This window comes from Trichosurus vulpecula, chromosome 4 (genome assembly GCF_011100635.1).
Source record: "Trichosurus vulpecula isolate mTriVul1 chromosome 4, mTriVul1.pri, whole genome shotgun sequence".
Lineage (NCBI taxonomy): Eukaryota > Metazoa > Chordata > Mammalia > Diprotodontia > Phalangeridae > Trichosurus > Trichosurus vulpecula.
This window is the reverse complement of record NC_050576.1, coordinates 58,439,135-58,458,436: the sequence shown is the minus strand read 5'-3', so window position 1 is coordinate 58,458,436 and position 19,302 is coordinate 58,439,135. Positions and strand designations below refer to the sequence as shown.

Sequence of the window (19,302 nt, the reverse complement as noted above, 5' to 3'; positions counted from 1 at the left end):
ATGATAATAATGGTCATGTAGCTATCACATGAATTCTGTGATGGTAGTAATAGCTTATATTTCCATAGTACTTTAAAGTTTATCAAGCACTTTTCTTGCTACAACTCTGAGGTTGGTAGTGAAAATTAATATTACTCCCATTTTCCGGGTTAGGAAACAGGTTTAGAGAGGTTAAATGACATAAATGAAGAGCCACAAAATATATACGTATTACAGTAGGGATTTAAATCCGAGTCTTTCTGGACTGTCTTCCATTATGCAAAATTACCTGCCAATGAGTATACACACAGAGTGGATACTTGATCACTGTCACACAAAATGGATACTTGGCCAATGCTACTGCTTGAATGACTGTTTTAGTCTCCCAGCCCATATTTATCAACAACATAGGGCAGCTAGGTGGCACAATGGGTAAAGTGTCAGAACTGAAGTCAGGAAGACTCAGCTTCCTGAGTTCAATTCTGGTCTCAGACACTTACTTGCTATTTGACCCTGGGCAAGTCACTTAACCCTGTTTGCCTCAGTTCCTCATCTGCAAAGATGAGCTGCAGAAGGAAATGGCAAACCATTCCAGCATCTCCGCCAAGAAAACCCCAAATGGGGTCATGAAGAGTCAGACACACCTGAAAAGACTGAACAGCAACAACAGTCAACAGCACTCTAGTGATCCTCACCAGACCTTGAGCTATTTAAAAGAGAGACCACATGGTCAAGGAGAAAAGAGATTTAGATCTATTGTCAAAGGACTTCATGTCCAAATTCAACTCTACTACTCACTACCCAGGACTTAAGTGCCCCATGCCTCAGTTTCATCTTTGTAAAATGAGGGGGTTGGACTAAACTAAATGGCCTCTGAGGATCCCTTTGGTTTCAAATCATTCTTCAGGTTTTAGAAATGGGACTTGTTGCTTCAGGAAGTAATGGGTTCCCCTTAATTAGAGATCTCTACTCAGAAGCTGGATTACTGCTTGATTCAGTTGTGATTGGGATTCTTGCTCAGATACTGGTTGGACAAGATGGCCACAATGGTCTATTTTAAGTATGAGATCCTGTAATTCTATGAAAAGATAAACATATAAGGAGAAAGTTATTATCCTGTTGAAAATATAGGTAAGTAAATAGACAGACAAATAGCATTTATTAAGCATGTATGTGCCAGGCATTGTGCTAAATTATGACAATACAAATATAAGCAAAAAGAAAAATAGAGTCCCTATCCTCAAAGATCTTATATTCTGATGGGGAGGAGAGACAAGTGCAAAATTCTGGAGAGTTAAGAGCAGAGCTAGCAGAGAATGATGACCCTGAAGGACTTCCTTGAATGGTGGTTCCAAGCAGGAACTCATCAATCTGAAGAAAAGGCTACAGGGGCAGAGATATCTTCAGGGTGAGAAGGCTATTGAGGTGGAAGTGGAAGACACTGGAGGATCAAGAGCAGAAAATGAAGAACCCAGAGTCAAAATGACCCACTGAAAATCACTTATGGGCTGGGAGAAAGCCCAAGAAGAGATCTTGAAAATGTTGCCTAATTTTTTCCCCATGGTAACACTATATTTTGGCAGCATTGTTAAGGTGTGAGAGGCAGTGTGGTGTGGCAGAAAGAGCATTAGCTTGGTATTGGGAAACCTGAATGCTACTCCCAGCTTTGCCATTGACCATCTGTATGACTGGGCATGTTTACAAAGCTACTTTCAGGCTCAGTTTCTTTATCTGTAAAATGGAAATCATAACTTTGCAAAGTTGTGGGAATCAAATAAGAAAAACACTGTATAAATATTTTTTAATTTTGTTTTTGGAGGAGGGAAGACAGGGTAATTGGGGTTAAGTGACTTGCCCAAGGTCACACAGCTAGTAAGTATCAAGTTCCTGAAGCTGAATTTGAAAATTCAGGTCCTCCTGACTCCAGGGCTGCTGCTCTACTCACTGTGCCACCTAGCTGTCCCATCACTGTATAAATTTAAACTTGTCTCTATTTGCATTTGATTATTTGCTTGTCTTTTAGATTCATTGAATATTATAATAGAGAGGACCTCAGGGGGCATCTAGTCCAGCTCCCTCATTTAACAGAACCAGGGTCTGGAGAGGAGGAATAATTCTCCTACAGTCAAACAGTAACAAGGTTAGGAGGCAGGATTGGGACTAAAATTGGAACTTGAACTTCCTACTCCAAGTCAAGTGCTCTTGTCTTTTTATCACGATGCTTCTCTAGGCCAGGGCTTCTTAAACTTTTTCCCATTCATGACCCCTTTTCACATTTCAGCAGTATTTGTTGGTGTTTCCTGGCCTGAGGGCATGCACAGTACAAAGTGCACATGCTTTGTGTTCAGTACCAAGGCTGTGGTGAAGTTGTGTGATGCAACATGGGCAATGCTGCCAGAAATACCTCAGATTCATTACGGGTTTGATTTTGAATTAAGTTTTTTTTTAAATTCAGAAATCTTTTATTGTAGCCATTTTTTCACAATCCCCCATGGAGTCACGACCCACAGTTTCAGAAGCACTGCTCTAGACTTTAGTGCTAGGGTCCTGCCTCTACTGTGCAAAGCATGATGAACAGTCATTGGGCTCAAAGGCCCAAGAGGGATTTCTGGCTCAAGAGAAAAAGTATCAAATATAAAATCCCACTTGGCTTTTAAATCCCTTTGCAACCTGGCCCCACCCTCCCCTTCCAGTCTTTTTACCCTGTCTTCCTCTCCACATAATCTATGATCTGGTGATGCTGGCCTTCTTGCTGTTCCTTGCACACAACACTTCATCTAATGATTCACACACCTTTTCTGTGAGAATCCCCCATGCATGGAGTGTTCTCCCATCTCATCTTTGGCTCATGGCTCCCCCGATTTCCTTCAAGACTCAGCTCAAATCTTATCTTCTTCAGGAAGCCTTTTCAGTTCACTCCTTGCAGTCAGGTGGTACAGTGGACAGAGACTTGGGTCAGGAAGACCTAAACTCAAATATGATCTTAGACAATCCTGGGTAACTGCCTCAGTTTCCTCAACAGAAAATAAGGATAGTAATAGCACCTGCATCCAGGGTTTTTGTGATAATATTTGTACAGCCTTTAGCATGGTACCTGCAACACAATAGGTACTTAATGAATGCTTGTTTTCTTCCTTCCCTTACTTTCCTCCCTCCCTCCTTCCTTTCCTTCCTTCTTCCCTCCCTTCCTTCCTTTCTGCCTTCTTTCCTGCCTTCCTTCCTGCCTTCTTTCCTGCCTTTCTTCCTTAATTCCTGCCTCCCTTCCTTCCTCCCTTCCTTCCTTCGTTCCCTCCTTCCTTCCTTCCTTCCTCCCTCCTCCCTCCCTCCCTTCCTTCCTTCATTCCTTCCTCCCTCCCTCCTTTCCTGCCTTCTTCCCTCCCTTTCCTTTTCCCTTCCTCCCTCCCTCCCTTCCTTCCTTCCTTCCTTCCTCCCTTCCTTACTTTCTGCCTTCTTTCCTGCCTTCCTTCCTGCCTTCTTTCCTGCCTTTCTTCCTTAATTCCTGCCTTCCTTCCTTCCTTCCTCCCTTCCTCCCTTCCTTCCTTCCTTCCTCCCTCCCTCCCTTCCTGCCTTCCTGCCAGTTCCTTTCCCCTCATAGTAAGCTCTCAATAAATGCATGTTGTTTTCATTGTTGTTATTATTGTTATTGTTGCGGTTGTTGCTGCTGATGATGATGACTTACAAAGAGAGTCAGACTTAGGAGTTGGAATTTGTCACTGTAGTTGTTTTCACTTCAAGTTCTTTCCATGTTAAATCCATATTGTACCCAGGCAGCATCCAAAGTCCATCAGGTAAAAACAGCTTCCTAAACCAAAAATGGCTTTCCCTTGGATATTGACATCTTGTCCTTAAAAGGTCCAGACTCTGAATATTACAGTCTTATGCTTTGTCCTTTTTTCTCCCGCAGCTCAATGTTGTGAACAATATCAGAAGCTCGGATGACATCAAGCCCTTGCCAGGGCTTCAAGGGATGGGAACCATGACGTATCCATCCACTAGCCCTGGCTCCCTTGCCAAACACATATGTGCCATCTGTGGAGACAGATCATCAGGTATAAGGCTTGACCTGAATACTCTGCTAGGTGTCATTGAATTGTGGTGCTTCATGGGAGGAATCCCAGAAAATGGAGGAGTGGGAGTGAACTGCCGTGTTACTGGAGGCCCAATTATTTTGCAGCTAACTAAAATGGGCAAATGCATCCTTCTGGAAATGTTGGCTTGTGAGTCCAGACCTTAAAATTCATGCCAGTGAATTTTAACCTTTTGGTTGCTTTTTTTACTCCCTTGGTTTGGAAGTAATAACTCCACTGACCATCAAGAAGTGAATAGATTGTTCTTATTCTTAATTAACTTTTCTAAAGAAATTTGCAAGTCAAAATACTTGAGATGCCAACCAGAAATCCTAGAAGCTTGGGAAAGTAGTACTTTGGGTAATAAACAAGGGAGGAAGTCAACAGATCTCTGTTACTTCAGGAAATTGTACTTAGAATCTTAACGTCTTAGACGTTCCTTGGCTAGCTTAGTAGAGGCCAACCCATTCTTTTGGTCTTTTGGCAGGTTCATTTCACTGCTAAAGTGTAGACCACTACCTCAAAGTACAAAATGAAACACTTAGGGAGGAGAAAGTAGTTCAAATTTAGAGTTTCTATTTTGTCATATAGTTTGACAACTGTACCTATTCCATAAGATTATTTATTGTATTACTCTTGCTTGGTAAATTCTCTAAGTCCATGGCTAGAATGAAACTGAATCCCCCAGAGAATTTCTATATCCTCTAGGATATATCATGTAAATTTCATTATTTTAAATTGAATCATATTGTAAACAAAGTAGAAAAATTTATTATTTAAAGCGAGATTGTGATAATTCTGTAAAGTATATTATATGTGTGTGTGTGTACACACGTATATATATACACATATATGTGTGTATATGTATATGTGTGTGTGTGTATGTGTGCATGTGTGTGTGTGTAACATAGCCAGACTCTAATGTATAGGACCTGATCCAAGTAAAGCTTTTGTCCCTGATCAGCTTGACCACCGAAAACTCTCCCCACTTTCCTTTCCCCCACTAATAAATCTTTATTTTGAACTCTGTATAGCAAATGCAGCTCATAATGGCTGGCCACAGATGCAGACTAGTTCATAGAAGATTCTATGAGTATCACATTAGGATAACTAATTGGAATTTGGGGTGGAGCTGACCTAGTTGAGGTGTGGGTTGCTTACAACTTCTGGAACCTAGGGAAGTAGAAATGGTCCTTCTAAGACTTTTGTTTACCCAACACAGTATGCTAAGATTGAGGTGGAGAAAGGGAGTGCCCTTCTATAAGAAATGAAGTTAGATATGAAAGTGGTACGGTGGCATAAGTGGAGTCAGAACACCTGGATACCAATCCTGCTTCTATCACTACAGTGAGAACTTGGGCAATTAATTGAATTCTTCTGTGGCTTTTATGGTTAGATGACTCCTCAGATCCTTTCTAGCACAAAATCTATAATCTTATGGTTGCTTTGGGTTTGACCATCTGAGTTGATTAGTGTTGGAAATGATAAGCCAGTAGCAGATCTGACCACATTTAGCACTTTGTTTATAACATGCGCATACTTTCTCTTAGCAGTTAAGACCCACAGGCTGAACTAGAACAGACATAGATGGAGTTTGGGAAAGCATGGAAGTGAGGCACACATTTACCCTATAATTACAAGGTGGTCAGTGGGTGGTATGACTCTCTTTAACAAAACCCTACAGTAGGAAATATGTACTTACAAATAAATAAATGCAAGTTTCTTTCCCCCTTTTTTTTCTTCCCTGCCCTAGAGATGGCTACCACTAGACACAACTAGGTATATACATGTAAAATTATTCTACACATACTTCTATTTATCTGTTCTTTCTCTGGGTGCAGATAGTATCTTTCTTCATATGTCTTTTATTTTTAATTTGTGTATTTATAATAGTCAAAATGACTTAGTCATTCAAAGTTGTTCTTAAAACAGTGCTATTACTGTATACAACATTCTGTTGGTTCTGCTCATTTTGCTCTTCACCATTTCATGCAAGTCTTTCCATGCCTTTCTAAGACCATTGAGCTCATCTTTTTTTATAGCATAGTAGTATTCCATCAGAACCATAAACCACAACTTTTTCAGCCATTTCCCAATTGATAGGGATCCGTGCAATTTCCAGTTCTTTGCCACCATAAAGAGATGCTATAAAATCCCATTCACATTCAAAGTTATAATTAGTATTTGTGAATTTCCCGCCATCTTATTTTTACTCACTATTTTCTTTCTCAGACTCTCTTTTTACCCTATCCCTGTTACCTTATCTTCTCCTCCCACCCTCCATTCCCCATCCCACTCATCCCTCCAAGAATCCCTACCTACCTTCTCCCCCTACCTTCCCAATCCAAATATGCACCCCTCAAATCTGCGTCAGGTGCTAACTGTGTGACCTTGGGCAAGTTACTTAACCCTGTTTATTTCAGTTTCTTCATCTGTAAAATGAGCTGGAGAAGGAAATGGCAAACCACTCTAGTATCTTTGCCAAGAAAACCCCAAATGTGGTCAAAAAGAATCAGACATGACTAAAATGACTGAACAACAACTATTTGACAAATGAGGAACCTGTCTCAGAATGAAATTAAGTTGCTTGAATACTAAACATTTGAAGCACGATTTGAATTCATGTCTTTCTGACTTTTGTCCAGCACTTTATCCATTACAACTAGCTGACTCCTTATTTAGAATCCTTACTCCATTTCTAGCAAAACACATCCTGTGTGCCATGCAATGACTTGCATTCACCTATTTCAGTGTTACAAATTGTCTCAGTTTACCTGCATTCACCATTGTCTTCAGGATGATTCTGAAATAAAAGGGTGATTTGATAAACCCAAAAAAACTCCACAAATAAATGAAGTGTTGCTTACTGAAAATACTGTTCTCAAATGGAATTGTGATCATTGTGATCTTTTTGACCTGGATATCCCCTCCAATGACAGAAGCCACCTATGCCTGCCCATTTTGTGTAACAATTGTCCATTTTGTACTGTAAGTCCATCACATGGGGTCATCTCACCTAGCAATGTGGTCCAATAATTTATTGATCATTGGATAGGGATCTTCCATCCAGAGTACTGATGAAACTGTATGATTCTTATTACACATTGCTCCCTTTTCTGCCTGTCTGCCCTACTACTGCAAAAGCAGAAGAGGGTACAACAAATCAAGGGCCATGTTATATTTTTCTTTATTTCTAAGGTTGCCACAGACAAAGAATTCATCACCAAATGCCCAGCTCCTGATGATGAGTCTCTCTGTGTTTAGCTAGGATGATCTTCAGGAAGCAGGTTTGGTCTCTTGTTTAGACTATTCTCAAAGCTTTTCCACTGTGGTACAAGTCTGCTAGCTCATAAGGTCACTGCCATACCAAGATGTGACATTGGAACTGGAGTCTGTGGAGATAGTGATGATTGAAATTTTATATAAATATAAATACATATACATAAATACACACATATATACATATACACACATATATGTGTATATATATACGTGTGTACACACACACATATATAATATACTTTACAGAATTATCACAATCTCGCTTTAAATAATAAATTTTTCTACTTTGTTTACAATATGATTCAATTTAAAATAATGAAATTTACATGATAATTTTGGGAGCAAATGTTGTATTACAAGTTGCTTTTGTAATAGAGATCAGAAACCTTGCTTGACCTGTAAGGGACCCAATTAGGATTTTCAGGAATGAAATGAACATTCTTACCTATTCCGTATTTCTGTATTCCTATTCCCCCATTGTCTAAATTATTCTTTTGTAGACTTTAGTTTTGGGCTGTAGGGGTGGAGTAAGCATATGGGGTAGTGATGTTGGGCTTCAAAGAGTTCTCTAATTCTGAGAAAGAACATTTTTATAACTTTCTCATAGTCCCCCTGAAAGCTCCCTTCTGTGATCATCACTCAAGCACTTGTGAAGTGTCTTTTTGGGAATGGCTTCAGGGGGTCCAATGAACCTGCCCTCCCTTAGCTGTCATGTTCTTGCTATCAAAACATTCCTACCAAAAACAGTCAGACCCAGTCATTGGGTGGGAATTTTTCACAATCAGGACTTTGAACTGAAGACTGAGAACATTCTATATTAGTTTCATGGAAACTCTGGGGAGTTCATTTAGCCATGGCAGGTAGGTACTCATGAATGCCCATGTCTCTTTAAGAGGAATAGTGCTGAGGCTAATAACATCAAATTTTGCATTCTTAGAATTCACAAAATTCTTCCCAAGAAGATTAAACTACTTGTTTATTATTCTTCTCTCCCAGAAATGAGTATAGTCAACTTACAGCTAACTGCATGTGGCTCATCCACTTGGCAGATATCTCTTGCCAATATTTATTCTTAGGATGGCTTACCCTTTTCACCCACCATGATTCTAGGCCACTAACTCTGGTTTTTCAGCAATTGTGTGCTGAGGGGCTATAAGCTCATTTTAATCATGGTATAAAAATCCAGGATTGGATGGAGAGATATATAGTAAACTAAGCCATATAGCACATTATTCAGAGCCAAACACAAGTGCCTTATGGGTTATCTTCTGTTTTGCATTATCCAAGTTATGACATTTGTCACACGATAACAACTCATGAAATACTTGTTGATCCCCATTCACTCCCATAAATAATTAGGAATTGACCATATTGTATATGTGGTGAGGGGAACTGAAAACAAGCTTATTAGAGGACTAGTCATGGGATGGGAGGATTATCCAGGCTCAAGCAGAACAGTGTCCCTCAGACACATATGTCATATCTACAGATTGAACACAGTGCTATGGTTTGAATATCCAACACTGGCCTTGTTACCAACAGGGAAGAATTATGTCATCACAGAATATGAGAGTGAAAATAGCAGATTCGTGAACTGGGGTTCTCTTTAAACTTTTACAGTGAAACATAATTATTTGTTAGTTTAATAGGATGGGATTGGCCAAAACTAGGTCCTCTAGTTGCTGTGAATTACAAGATAAGCATATATTCGAACACTTTCATTTCCATATGTGATAAAGGGGGGCATTTTACTTAAAATGTGATTAACTTTGATGATAAAAATATACACAGAATCCTGATTAATGGATCTACTTATTATCCTTTCCTGTGACTTACACAAACAAGGATCATCACAAACTTTGGCCCTGCATTATTTACTTTGTTTTCTGAGGTCAACTTTATGTCTAGCCTTCTTTATCAACCACTATTCATTTCTTGGTTCTTGATTCAATTCTTAGCACAGTGCCTGGCACATAGTAGGTATTAATAAATATTGCTTGTTGATTGATCATGTCCAGGCAGTCTCCAACCATGCTAGAAGAAACCCAAGCAAGACATTTTTGAATGCAAAGCCCAAGTTAATCTCTAAACCTTCTCCTTTGTGTATCAGGGAAGCACTATGGGGTATATAGCTGTGAAGGCTGTAAAGGGTTCTTCAAGAGGACAATAAGGAAAGACCTCATCTACACATGCCGCGATAATAAGGACTGCCTCATTGATAAGCGCCAACGGAACCGTTGCCAATACTGTCGCTATCAGAAGTGCCTTGTCATGGGTATGAAGAGGGAAGGTAAGGACACATCGTCTTTCTGAGAAGCAGAGCTTATACTTTTCTAGCATTCAGTACACATGAGCTATAGACCAAGGTGATAAACCCTACTGAAATAAACACAATGGCATTGAGCAATATCCCAAGGTATGACCAATAGACACAGGGAGGAGGAGGAAGAAAGGAAATAATAAGAAAAGGCAAGAATGTAGAAAGAACATTATTACATGCTTATAATGTGTAAGGCACAAAGACAAAACTAAAACTCTTCTTTCCCTCAGGATGCTTACATTCTATTGATGGTGGGGTAGGTGGAGACAACATGTTCAGCTGATACAAGATAATATGAGGAAAGAGAGAATGCTAACAATTGAGAGGATAGCTAAAGCTTCATAGAGGAAAAAGTACCTGTCCTGAATCTTGGAAGAAGACAGGAATTCTGTTAAGGAAGATAAAGCAGAGTTGAGGAGAACATGCATTCCAGGCAAGGTAGATAGCAAGCGGGTGGGAGATGGAATTCCCAGGTCAGAGGACAGATGAAATATAAATTTCATGAAGGGGAGTAATGTGAAATGATGCTGGAAATGTAGAGGAATCAGAAAGTGGAGGGCCTTAACAGATGAAGAAATTTGTATTTTATACTAATGGTGATAAGGAACTACTGGAATTTATTGAGTAAGGGAATGACATGGCCAGATCTTCACTTAAGGAAAATCACTTTGGCAGCTTTCTGGAGGAAGGATTGGCACAAGGAGAGACTTGAGGCAGGAAGACCAGTCAGGAAGCTATTGCAGTAGTCTGGGCACCAGCTGATCAGAGCATGAATTATAGTGGTGTCTGTGTGAATGGAGAGAAAGGGACAGATATGAGTGGTGGTTGGGGGACAAAGAGAGAAGTATTGTGGAAGTAGAATGGATAGGACTTGGCAGCTGAGAGGATGCCTGGGGTAAGGGAAAGGGAAGTGTCTGAACTGACTCCATAGTTTCAAGCCTGGATGACTGGGAAAATGGGGATTTGATTTGTGGTCCACTTGGTTTAACTGAATTATTGAATGCTGAGAGGCCCAACCACTATTGCTGGTCAGTAAAAAGAAAGTATCGTGTATAGCTAATTTCTGGGGAATCAGAAGGGAAAAAAACAGGAAAGAGCCTTCATTTCGTTGAAAGACAAAGAACAAAATTCTCTATTGAACTTTTATAGACAAGTGGAATAGAGAGTAATTCAAGTATTCATGTGGGGAATGTAATGAATGCGAATGTAGCAGGCCTAGAAATCTCATCTCTTCGCAGCTCAGCCTTTGCTTTTGTTGTAAGGGGTGGTCTGGTTTGTGGATGCTGGACAAGGGAGACTGTCATTCCACGAGGAAAGAGATCATAAACTATTTCAATATTGTATCTCTCTCAATGACTAGCGTAGAACTCTGTTCCCAGTGTGCTGGAAGAACCAGTCCCTGGCACACAGTAGGTACATTATAAATGCTTGTTGACCTGACTTTAACAATTAGATTCAAATCCTGATTCTGACACATACTAGCTCTTTGACCGTGGACCGTGGATCACTGAACCTTTCCTAATCTTTATATCCTTATCTTTAAAATGGGGAAAATTCTAACACCTACCTCATAGGGTTGTTGGGAAGATCAAATGAGATTTTACATATGTATATGTACATATGTAATTAAATTGATCAGACATGCCTGGCCCCCAGTCTTCTTTCCTTCCTATATACTTATACACATGTAAAATCCTTCCTATATACATATGTACATCTACATGTGTAAAATCTCACTTGATCTCATTTGCTACAGGAATCTCAGCCATCTAACTATCATAGTAAATAAACCAGTTTTGGATCACCCTCTCACCAAGGTACCAAAGCACAATGTCCATACAGGAGTTGGGTGGGAAGGGAGGGAGAAGCAGGCAGAGATTTGCTTAAATTGATCAGACGTACTTAGCTCCAGGCTTTCTTCCTTCCTCCCTTCCTCCCTTCCTCCCTCCCTCCTTCCTTCCTTCATTCCCTCTTTCCTTCCTTCCTTCCTTCCCTCCTTCCTTCCTTCCTTCCTTCCTTCCTTCCTTCCTTCCTTCCTTCCTTCCTTCCTTCCTTCCTTCCTTCCTTCCTTCTTTCCTTCCGTCTTTCCTTCCTTCCTTCCTTCCTTCCCTCTTTCCTTCCTTCCTTCCTTCCTTCCTTCCTTCCTTCCTTCCTTCCTTCCTTCCTTCCTTCCTTCCTTCCTTCCTTTCTTCCTTCCTTCCTTCCCTTACCTTCCTTTTCTTGCAACAATGAACTCATTCAATATTTTGCAACATGAGTGCTTAACTTCTATACCCAGTCATTTAAAGGAGCACTAGAAGTAGATAAGAAAAGAGAAAGAAGAAATGACAGAGAGACCAGGCAACATAGTTTGGTTAAGACAGAGGGGCATATACACAGAGACACGCAGAGAGACATATACATAAAAAGAAAACCCTACACACAGAAAGAAATACGTAGACAAAAACAAATAGAAGCACTTTCTTGGAGAAACAGCCTCATCTTGTGGCCATTTAGGTTACTGCTTCCCAAAACTTCCAAAGTTATGGTTTTTCCCCCTCACAAGAATAGGATATCAACTCTATTGAAAAGAATATGATGAAATGAAATGAGGAGTGGATTTGGAGTTTTCTCATCTCCACACAAGATTATTTTCCCTTTCTAGGCTTCCTATAGGATCATCTCCGTAGCTTGAAAAATATTATTTTGCCAGAGAGTGAGGAGTATGAATTGAAAGTGGCTTTTGGGGTAGTTGTAACTGAATTTGCAGCCTGCCAGCAGCTTTGGAAGGTGACATAATTGAGTCTTGGGAAGAAGATGGTTTCAACACTGACTTTTCTCCATGCCATGTCTAGGAGTAAGAAATGGGCATGTTTCCTGTTTCCAGCTTTTTGTTGATGCCAGTGCCTTTTGGAGAGAATTTGAGGGGTCTTTTGGGTCCTCCTTTCTGCCTGGCAGGGCAAACCTAGGATGTTAGGCTTAGGGGAAACCTAAGAACAAAATTACTAAGCTGTCAGGTATAGACTTTGACCTCTGACGATTTCCCCATCCTTCTAGGGTAGCAGGTAATTCCTCTGAAATGTCTTTGAGGAAGATGACATTTCCCTTCCTTTTACTGGAGACTGACAGTTGCCTACCAGGACATGCCTCTAACATGCTAGATGAGGTGAAGTTAGGTTCAAGCTGAAACCCAGAATGGACACAACAGGTCGTGAGTGCCAGGGATGATGTACATCCTGAAATTAAAAAAATTATTAGAAAAGATTAACTTGCCTTTGACAGTTGCAGATTCACAGTGCAGCCAACTGAGGCAGAGGAGGAGGATGAATTTTTGGGAACAAATAAATGCTGGAAGGAGAGGAAGCATCATAAATTGAGATCTTAAGTTCCTTGAGAACAATAATTGTGCTATTTGAACTTGCGACCATATAACTCTGAAGTACAATATGTTTTATTTTTATTTTGGTTATCTAACAAAAAGCAAAGATTAATAAAAAGGTATTGGGGCAGCTAGATGGCACAGCGAGTAGAGCACTGGTCCTGGAGTCAGGAGGACCTGAGTTCAAATTTGGCCTCAGACACCTGACACATTTACTAGCTGTGTGACCTTGGGCAAGTCGCTTAACCCCAATTGCCCTGCCTTCCCCCCTCCAAAAAAATAAATAAAAATATATCCTGGGCTGCTATGTAAGGATCATGGTAGGGAACACTCTGCTATCTTCTGACCTTATTTTTTAAACTGAAAAACTTACTGAAGATTTAAATAATAGCTAATATTACAATTGGAGAAGGAAATGGCAAACCACTCCAGCATCTTTGCCAACAACCTTCTCCCCTTAAATGGGGCCACCAAGAGTTGGACACAATGAAACAACCCAACAGCAGTGTTACCTTAGCATCAAAAATTTGTACAGCACTGAAGACATATTGAGGCATTTGATCCTCACAATTCTGTTGGGTAGGTGCTATTATTATCCTCGTTTTACAAATGTGGAAATTGAGTTTGAGCAAGGTTAAGTAATTTTCCAAGGGTCACACAGGTAGCAAACTGCCTGAGGCTGGATTTGAACTCAGGTTTTTGGGTTGGTTGTTTTTTTTTTTTTACTCTCTATCCATTATGCTGCATAGATGTCAGTTGCACAGGAATATAAATCAGGCCCATTCTGCCAGGGATTGACAGCCTGCAGTATGTTGAATTTTATTTATGAGCCTTGAGGAAGGTCTTCCCCTACAGTTGACCTCAGTGCTTATCATGACATGGAGGTGACTCTGGGCTCTCCAAAGTTATTTCAGTGGAGCGTAAGCCTTAGCTGGTTCTCCTAAGCTTGAAAGGCTTCCAGTGAAGGCCCAGCAATGCCCTAGGTCCCACCTAGCTAAGTGAAGTCCATCCAGAGATGCACCTCCCATGGTCTATTCCTCATGTAGATTGTCTACTAAGGATATTTCGGAGGCACTGTCTACTTTCCCAGTAGGATTGGGAAAATGCCAGGGGTCAAAGTCAGCTCTTTAGACCTTGACAATTTTGTTTTAACACTAGCTAGAGGACAAAATGTTAGTTCTTGGAGTTGGGAAGACCTGAGTTCCAATCCTGCTTCAGATTATTAGCTTGGTGACCCCAGTCAGTCGCTTAACCTCTCTTAGCCTCAATTTCATCTGTAAAATGGAGATAGTAGTATTTACTTCCCAGGCTTGTTGGGATGATCAAATGAGACAGCATGTGTAAAGATCTTTGTAAACTTTGAGGATAGAAACAAGCACTTATTAATTGTTGGGTAATATGCTAAGCACATTACAAATACAATCTAATTTTATTCTCTCAATAACCTTGGGAGGTAGGTTCTATTAAATCATTCAGCACAGTGCCTGACACCTTGTAGTTACGATATAAATATTTATTTCCTTTCCTCCCCATTTTACAGTTGAGGAAACTGAGGCAGACAGAAGTTAAGTGACTTGCCCAAGGTCACATAGCTTGTAAATGTCTGAAACCAGAATTGACTTTAGGTCTTCCTGACTCCAGACTCAGTACTCTGTCTAATTGTTCACCTAAGTACCTTTAAAAAAGAGCTATATAACAAGATGGTGGTGGTGATGATGTTCCTCATTAAACCTAACCTAGATCTGGTCACTAGGAAATAAAGGAAGATCCAGTAGGACCTTCTGTTCCTCTTCATTGAGAAGACCAACCTTCACTATGGTGCCGACATCAGAGTGGTCTTCCATCTATTCGGAAAGCTGGAAACAGATGCCAGTTTTTCACTGTTAGAGGTGGTAGGGACAGAAATCAGTGCAGCAAAGTTGTTGTGATTAGGGGAAACAGTACCCAGGCCAATGAAACCACAGATCTTTTGAAACAGCAAAGTATATTCTGAAGTCCAAGTTCACACTTTTCTTGGAAAAGTAGGATTTTCTCTTTTCAACTGAGAATAAAATATATTCTAAGATTCTGAGTAGGATTGAGGGGGACTCCCAGAACCTTAGGCCTCTCTTGACAGAGCAATGAGAAAGTAAAAGAACCAGAAGACAAATTTTTCCTCAAAATAAGAGCAGCGTGCACATGCCTGTTTGTGGGGAAGGGGAACGGGTAATGCCTGTGTGCCCTGCTCCATTCCAGCTGTGCAAGAGGAGAGGCAGAGAAGCCGGGAGAGGGCTGAGAATGAAGTGGAATCCACCAGCAGTGGCCATGAAGACATGCCCGTGGAAAGGATCCTAGAAGCGGAACTCGCTGTTGAACCAAAGACTGAATCCTATGGGGACACAAACATGGAGAACTCGGTAAGTGGCCATGGATGAGTAGCCAGTTGGCCTGTGTCCAAAGTGTGGAATTTCCAGTCCTGTTTTCTACATTTACATCTCCCTGTTTGTTCTTTCTTTAGACGAATGATCCCGTCACCAACATATGCCATGCTGCTGATAAGCAGCTCTTTACTCTCGTTGAATGGGCCAAACGCATCCCACACTTCTCTGACCTCACCTTGGAAGACCAAGTTATTCTTCTTCGGGCAGGTAAAGGGGCTGTGGGTCCCTTCTTTTCTGTTTACCTGAGATGACGTTTTAGAATTATTCTGGAGCTGTTATACTATATAGTAGTTAGTTGGCACAGTGGATAGCACATCGAACCCGGAGTCAGGAAATGCTGAGTTCCAAACAGACCTCCAACACTTACTAGCTGTGTGATTTTGGTTTGTTCCAATTTCCTTATCATAAAATTGCTACAGCAAGTACCTCCCATGGTTAATGTGAGAATAAAATGAGATAATATTGGTAAAGCATTTTTCAAATCCTTTTTATTTATTTTTATTAAATTAAGATTTTTTATTTTTTAGTTTACAACACTCAGTTCCGCAAGATTTTGAGTTCCAGATTTTCTTTCCCCCCTCCCCCCTCCCAAGATGGCATATAATCTGATATATCTTCTACATATAACTTCGCATTGAACTTATTTACACAATAGTCAAGTTGTAAAGAAGAATTATGACCAATGGAATGGATCAGGAGAAAGGAGAAACAAAACTAAAAACAAAACAAAACCCCAAAACAAAAGAGAAAAAAAAAACAAAAGAAGAAAAAGGAGAGCAAACAATTTGCCTCAATCTGCATTCAGACTCCATAGTTCTTTCTCTGGATGTAGATAGCTCTCTTCCTCCTGAGTCCTTTGGAGTTGTCTTTGAACTTTGCTGAGAAGAACAAAGTCTACCAAGGTTAGTCATCACAGAATCCATATATCTGTGGTTGTGTATAATGTTCTCCTGGTTCTACTCCTATCACTCAGCATTATGTTATGTATGTTTTTCCAGGATATTATGAAGTCCGTATCTTCCCCATTTCTTATAGCACAATAGTATTCCATTACATTCATATACCACAACTTGTTCAGCCATCCCCCAATTGATGGGCATCTCCTTGATTTCCAATTCTTTGCTACTACAAAAAGAGTCGCTATAAACATGGGAACCGAGCCAAATTTATAGCTATATGAGTCATTCCCCAATTGAGAAATGGTCAAAGGATATGAACAGGCAGTTTTCAGAAGAAGAAATTAAAGATATCTATAGGCATATGAAAAAATGCTCTAAATCACTACTGATTAGAGAAATGCAAATCAAAACAACTCTTAGGTACCACATCTCTCCTGTCAGATTGGCTAAAATGACAAAACAGGAAAATGATAAATGCTGGAGAGGATGTGGGAAAATTGGAACACTGTTACATTGCTGGTGGAGTTGTGAACTGATCCAGCAATTCTGGAGAGCAAAACAAGCTTCAAAGACAACTCCAAAGGACTCATGATGGAGAGAGCTATCTACATCCAGAGAAAGAACTGTGGAGACTGAATGCAGATTGAGGCAAACTGTTTGCTCTCCTTTTTTTCTTTTGTTTTTGTTTTGTTTTGGTTTTGTTTCTTCTTTCTCATGATTCATTCCATGCCCATTCTATGCCCAAAGGGCTATAAAAGTGTTCATGCCCTTTGACCCAGCAATACAACATCTAGGGTTGTATCCCAAAGAGATCATACAAGTGGGAAAAGGACCCATGTGTACAAAAATATTTATAGCACTCTTCAAATCTTAAAGTGTTAGCTAATATTATTATTGACAATTATGATTACAATATAAAATATGTACTAACACTATGTGCCATTCTGGGGCTTCTTTATATGGAGACTCTTTTTATACTTCCCCACCACTGGATTCTGAGTTCAAGTCCTGATTCTAACACTAACTACCAATGTCTTCTTTGAATCTCAATTTCCTTATTTGTAAAATAGGAATGATGACTTATGCTCTCTACCTCACGGGATGGTGAGCAAAGTGCTTTATAAACCCTAACGGGCTATAGAAATTTGGACTATTATGTAGTAACTAAACATCCTTGGACATGGTCTAGGATTCAATTCAACATCTAGCAACAATTATGTTCCAGGTATTGGGCCAAGGGATATGACATGTGTATAAGGAAGTAAACACCACTAAGCCCAGGGCCCAGAGATCAATCAGGAAAGACTTTGTGTAAGGCAGCACTCCAGCCGTGCTTTGGAGCAACCTAGAGGTTGAGCCAGAGGGGAGGGGGGAGTGCCATCAAGACACAGGGGACCACAAGTGACAAGGCACAATGACGGGAGATGAATGTCACCTACTGGGAATAGCTAGCAGGCCACTTTGACAGCAAACAGAGCACATGTGAAGGTGAATAATATGGACTAAGACAAAAAAAGTAGGTAGGAGTCAGGTTGTGAAGGACATTAAATGCCAGGCTAAAGATTTGGCATTTTATCATAGAGGCAACAGAGAGCTATTAAATGGGGTGTGTGTGTGTGTGTGTGTGTGTGTGTGTGTGTGTGTGTATTTGCAGAGGAAAGTATGACATGATTAGATATGTTTTAGGGATATTAATTTGGTAGAATAGTTTGGCAAGAAAAAAGATCTTTACATTGAATTCCTTTCTATAATGAAAAACATTGTATATCAATGAATAAAGTGGCACCTACTATATGTCAGGCACTGTGCTAGGCACTGGGGAAATCAGTATCAAGAAATTTAAAGTTCATAAGGAACTCATATGTTTGCTTCTTTTGAGACTCAGTAGGTATGGGGTTGGTGACGCTAGAGAGCTAGGGCTCTTGACCTTTTCCAAAGGAAGATTCGCTTTAATGTTATGATTCCAAGGGCCACTTGGGGACAGGATAGTTGCCTAGTTTGATCCACACTTAGCAATCTTCTCATTTTAGAAGAAAATCTCAGCCAGTGAAACTGTCTTTAATTTTTCTGAATAGTCTTCTGGCAGCAACAAATAGAAGCATCATAACAACATTTACATGATTTTTTATTTGGGAGTTTTCTGACCAGGGCAGTTGGTGTTAGGGAGGAAAGGATAAAAAATTGTAAACAATCTACAATCCTTTCAGTTGTCTCAATAGCTAAACAGAATAGAGAAGAGACTTAGATTAGGGGAAACAGTCCCTACGTGACCACACTCAGGAAGAAGGTCTTCTGAACTGGGGGGTCAACAAACAGCAGGCAAAAGCACAGAACATTGTATTGGCTTCTCTTTCCCTCTGAGGTTTTCTGAGGAAAGCAATTAAAGTCAAGATGGCCAGAGCTTCTGGGCTGCTGTTTGTTAGGTCAGCCTGCCTACTGCTTATTGTGGTGGTGTTGTTAACTTTGTTGCTGTTTCTTGAAGTGAACCAGATAAGACCTCTTTTGGGAAGAATAAAGCAACCACAGGGATTTGTTATTCTTGGGGGAGGTGTGTGTCTCCCACTGTGTGTGTGTGTGTGTGTGTGTGGGCGCGCGCGCGCGTGTGTTTTTGTGTCTTTATGTGGCATTTGTCTTTAGAGAAATGTATGTCAGGCTCTCCTATAAACGACCTGAGGTCTTGGCGTAGAGGATGTGCAAAGTTTGGGCAATGTCGAATCTGCCATGAAGTCAGTGACAGTCAGAACTTTGGGAGGACTTCCCTCTTCTCTTAGGCCTTCCTATGTCAGAGATCTCAGAACCCTGACAGTCCCATCAATGAGATAATACTAAGGAGAAAAAAATGGCTGATTTGCTGGTGTTTATTATTCCTTTTGTTTTAGATCACCTCTGTTGTTTTAATTCTTTGTGCTCATGCTTAAAATCCAGTTTGTTGGGTTTGTCTTTACAGACCAACAAAAACCATACTTTTTGCTTCTCA

General features: G+C 40.3%; 1 protein-coding gene across 4 annotated transcripts in view; it reads left to right on the top strand.

Moving 5' to 3' along the window:
• Window positions 1-19,302, top strand: part of RXRG (retinoid X receptor gamma) — a 160,214-nt gene that overhangs the window by 124,940 nt on the left and 15,972 nt on the right. For all 4 annotated transcript variants that reach the window (XM_036753896.1, XM_036753897.1, XM_036753894.1 and 1 more), the window contains exons 3-6: window positions 3,884-4,028; window positions 9,439-9,618; window positions 15,242-15,402; window positions 15,504-15,633. In XM_036753896.1, the coding sequence (XP_036609791.1) occupies window positions 3,884-4,028; window positions 9,439-9,618; window positions 15,242-15,402; window positions 15,504-15,633 (616 nt within the window). The remainder of the gene's footprint in view (window positions 1-3,883; window positions 4,029-9,438; window positions 9,619-15,241; window positions 15,403-15,503; window positions 15,634-19,302) is intronic.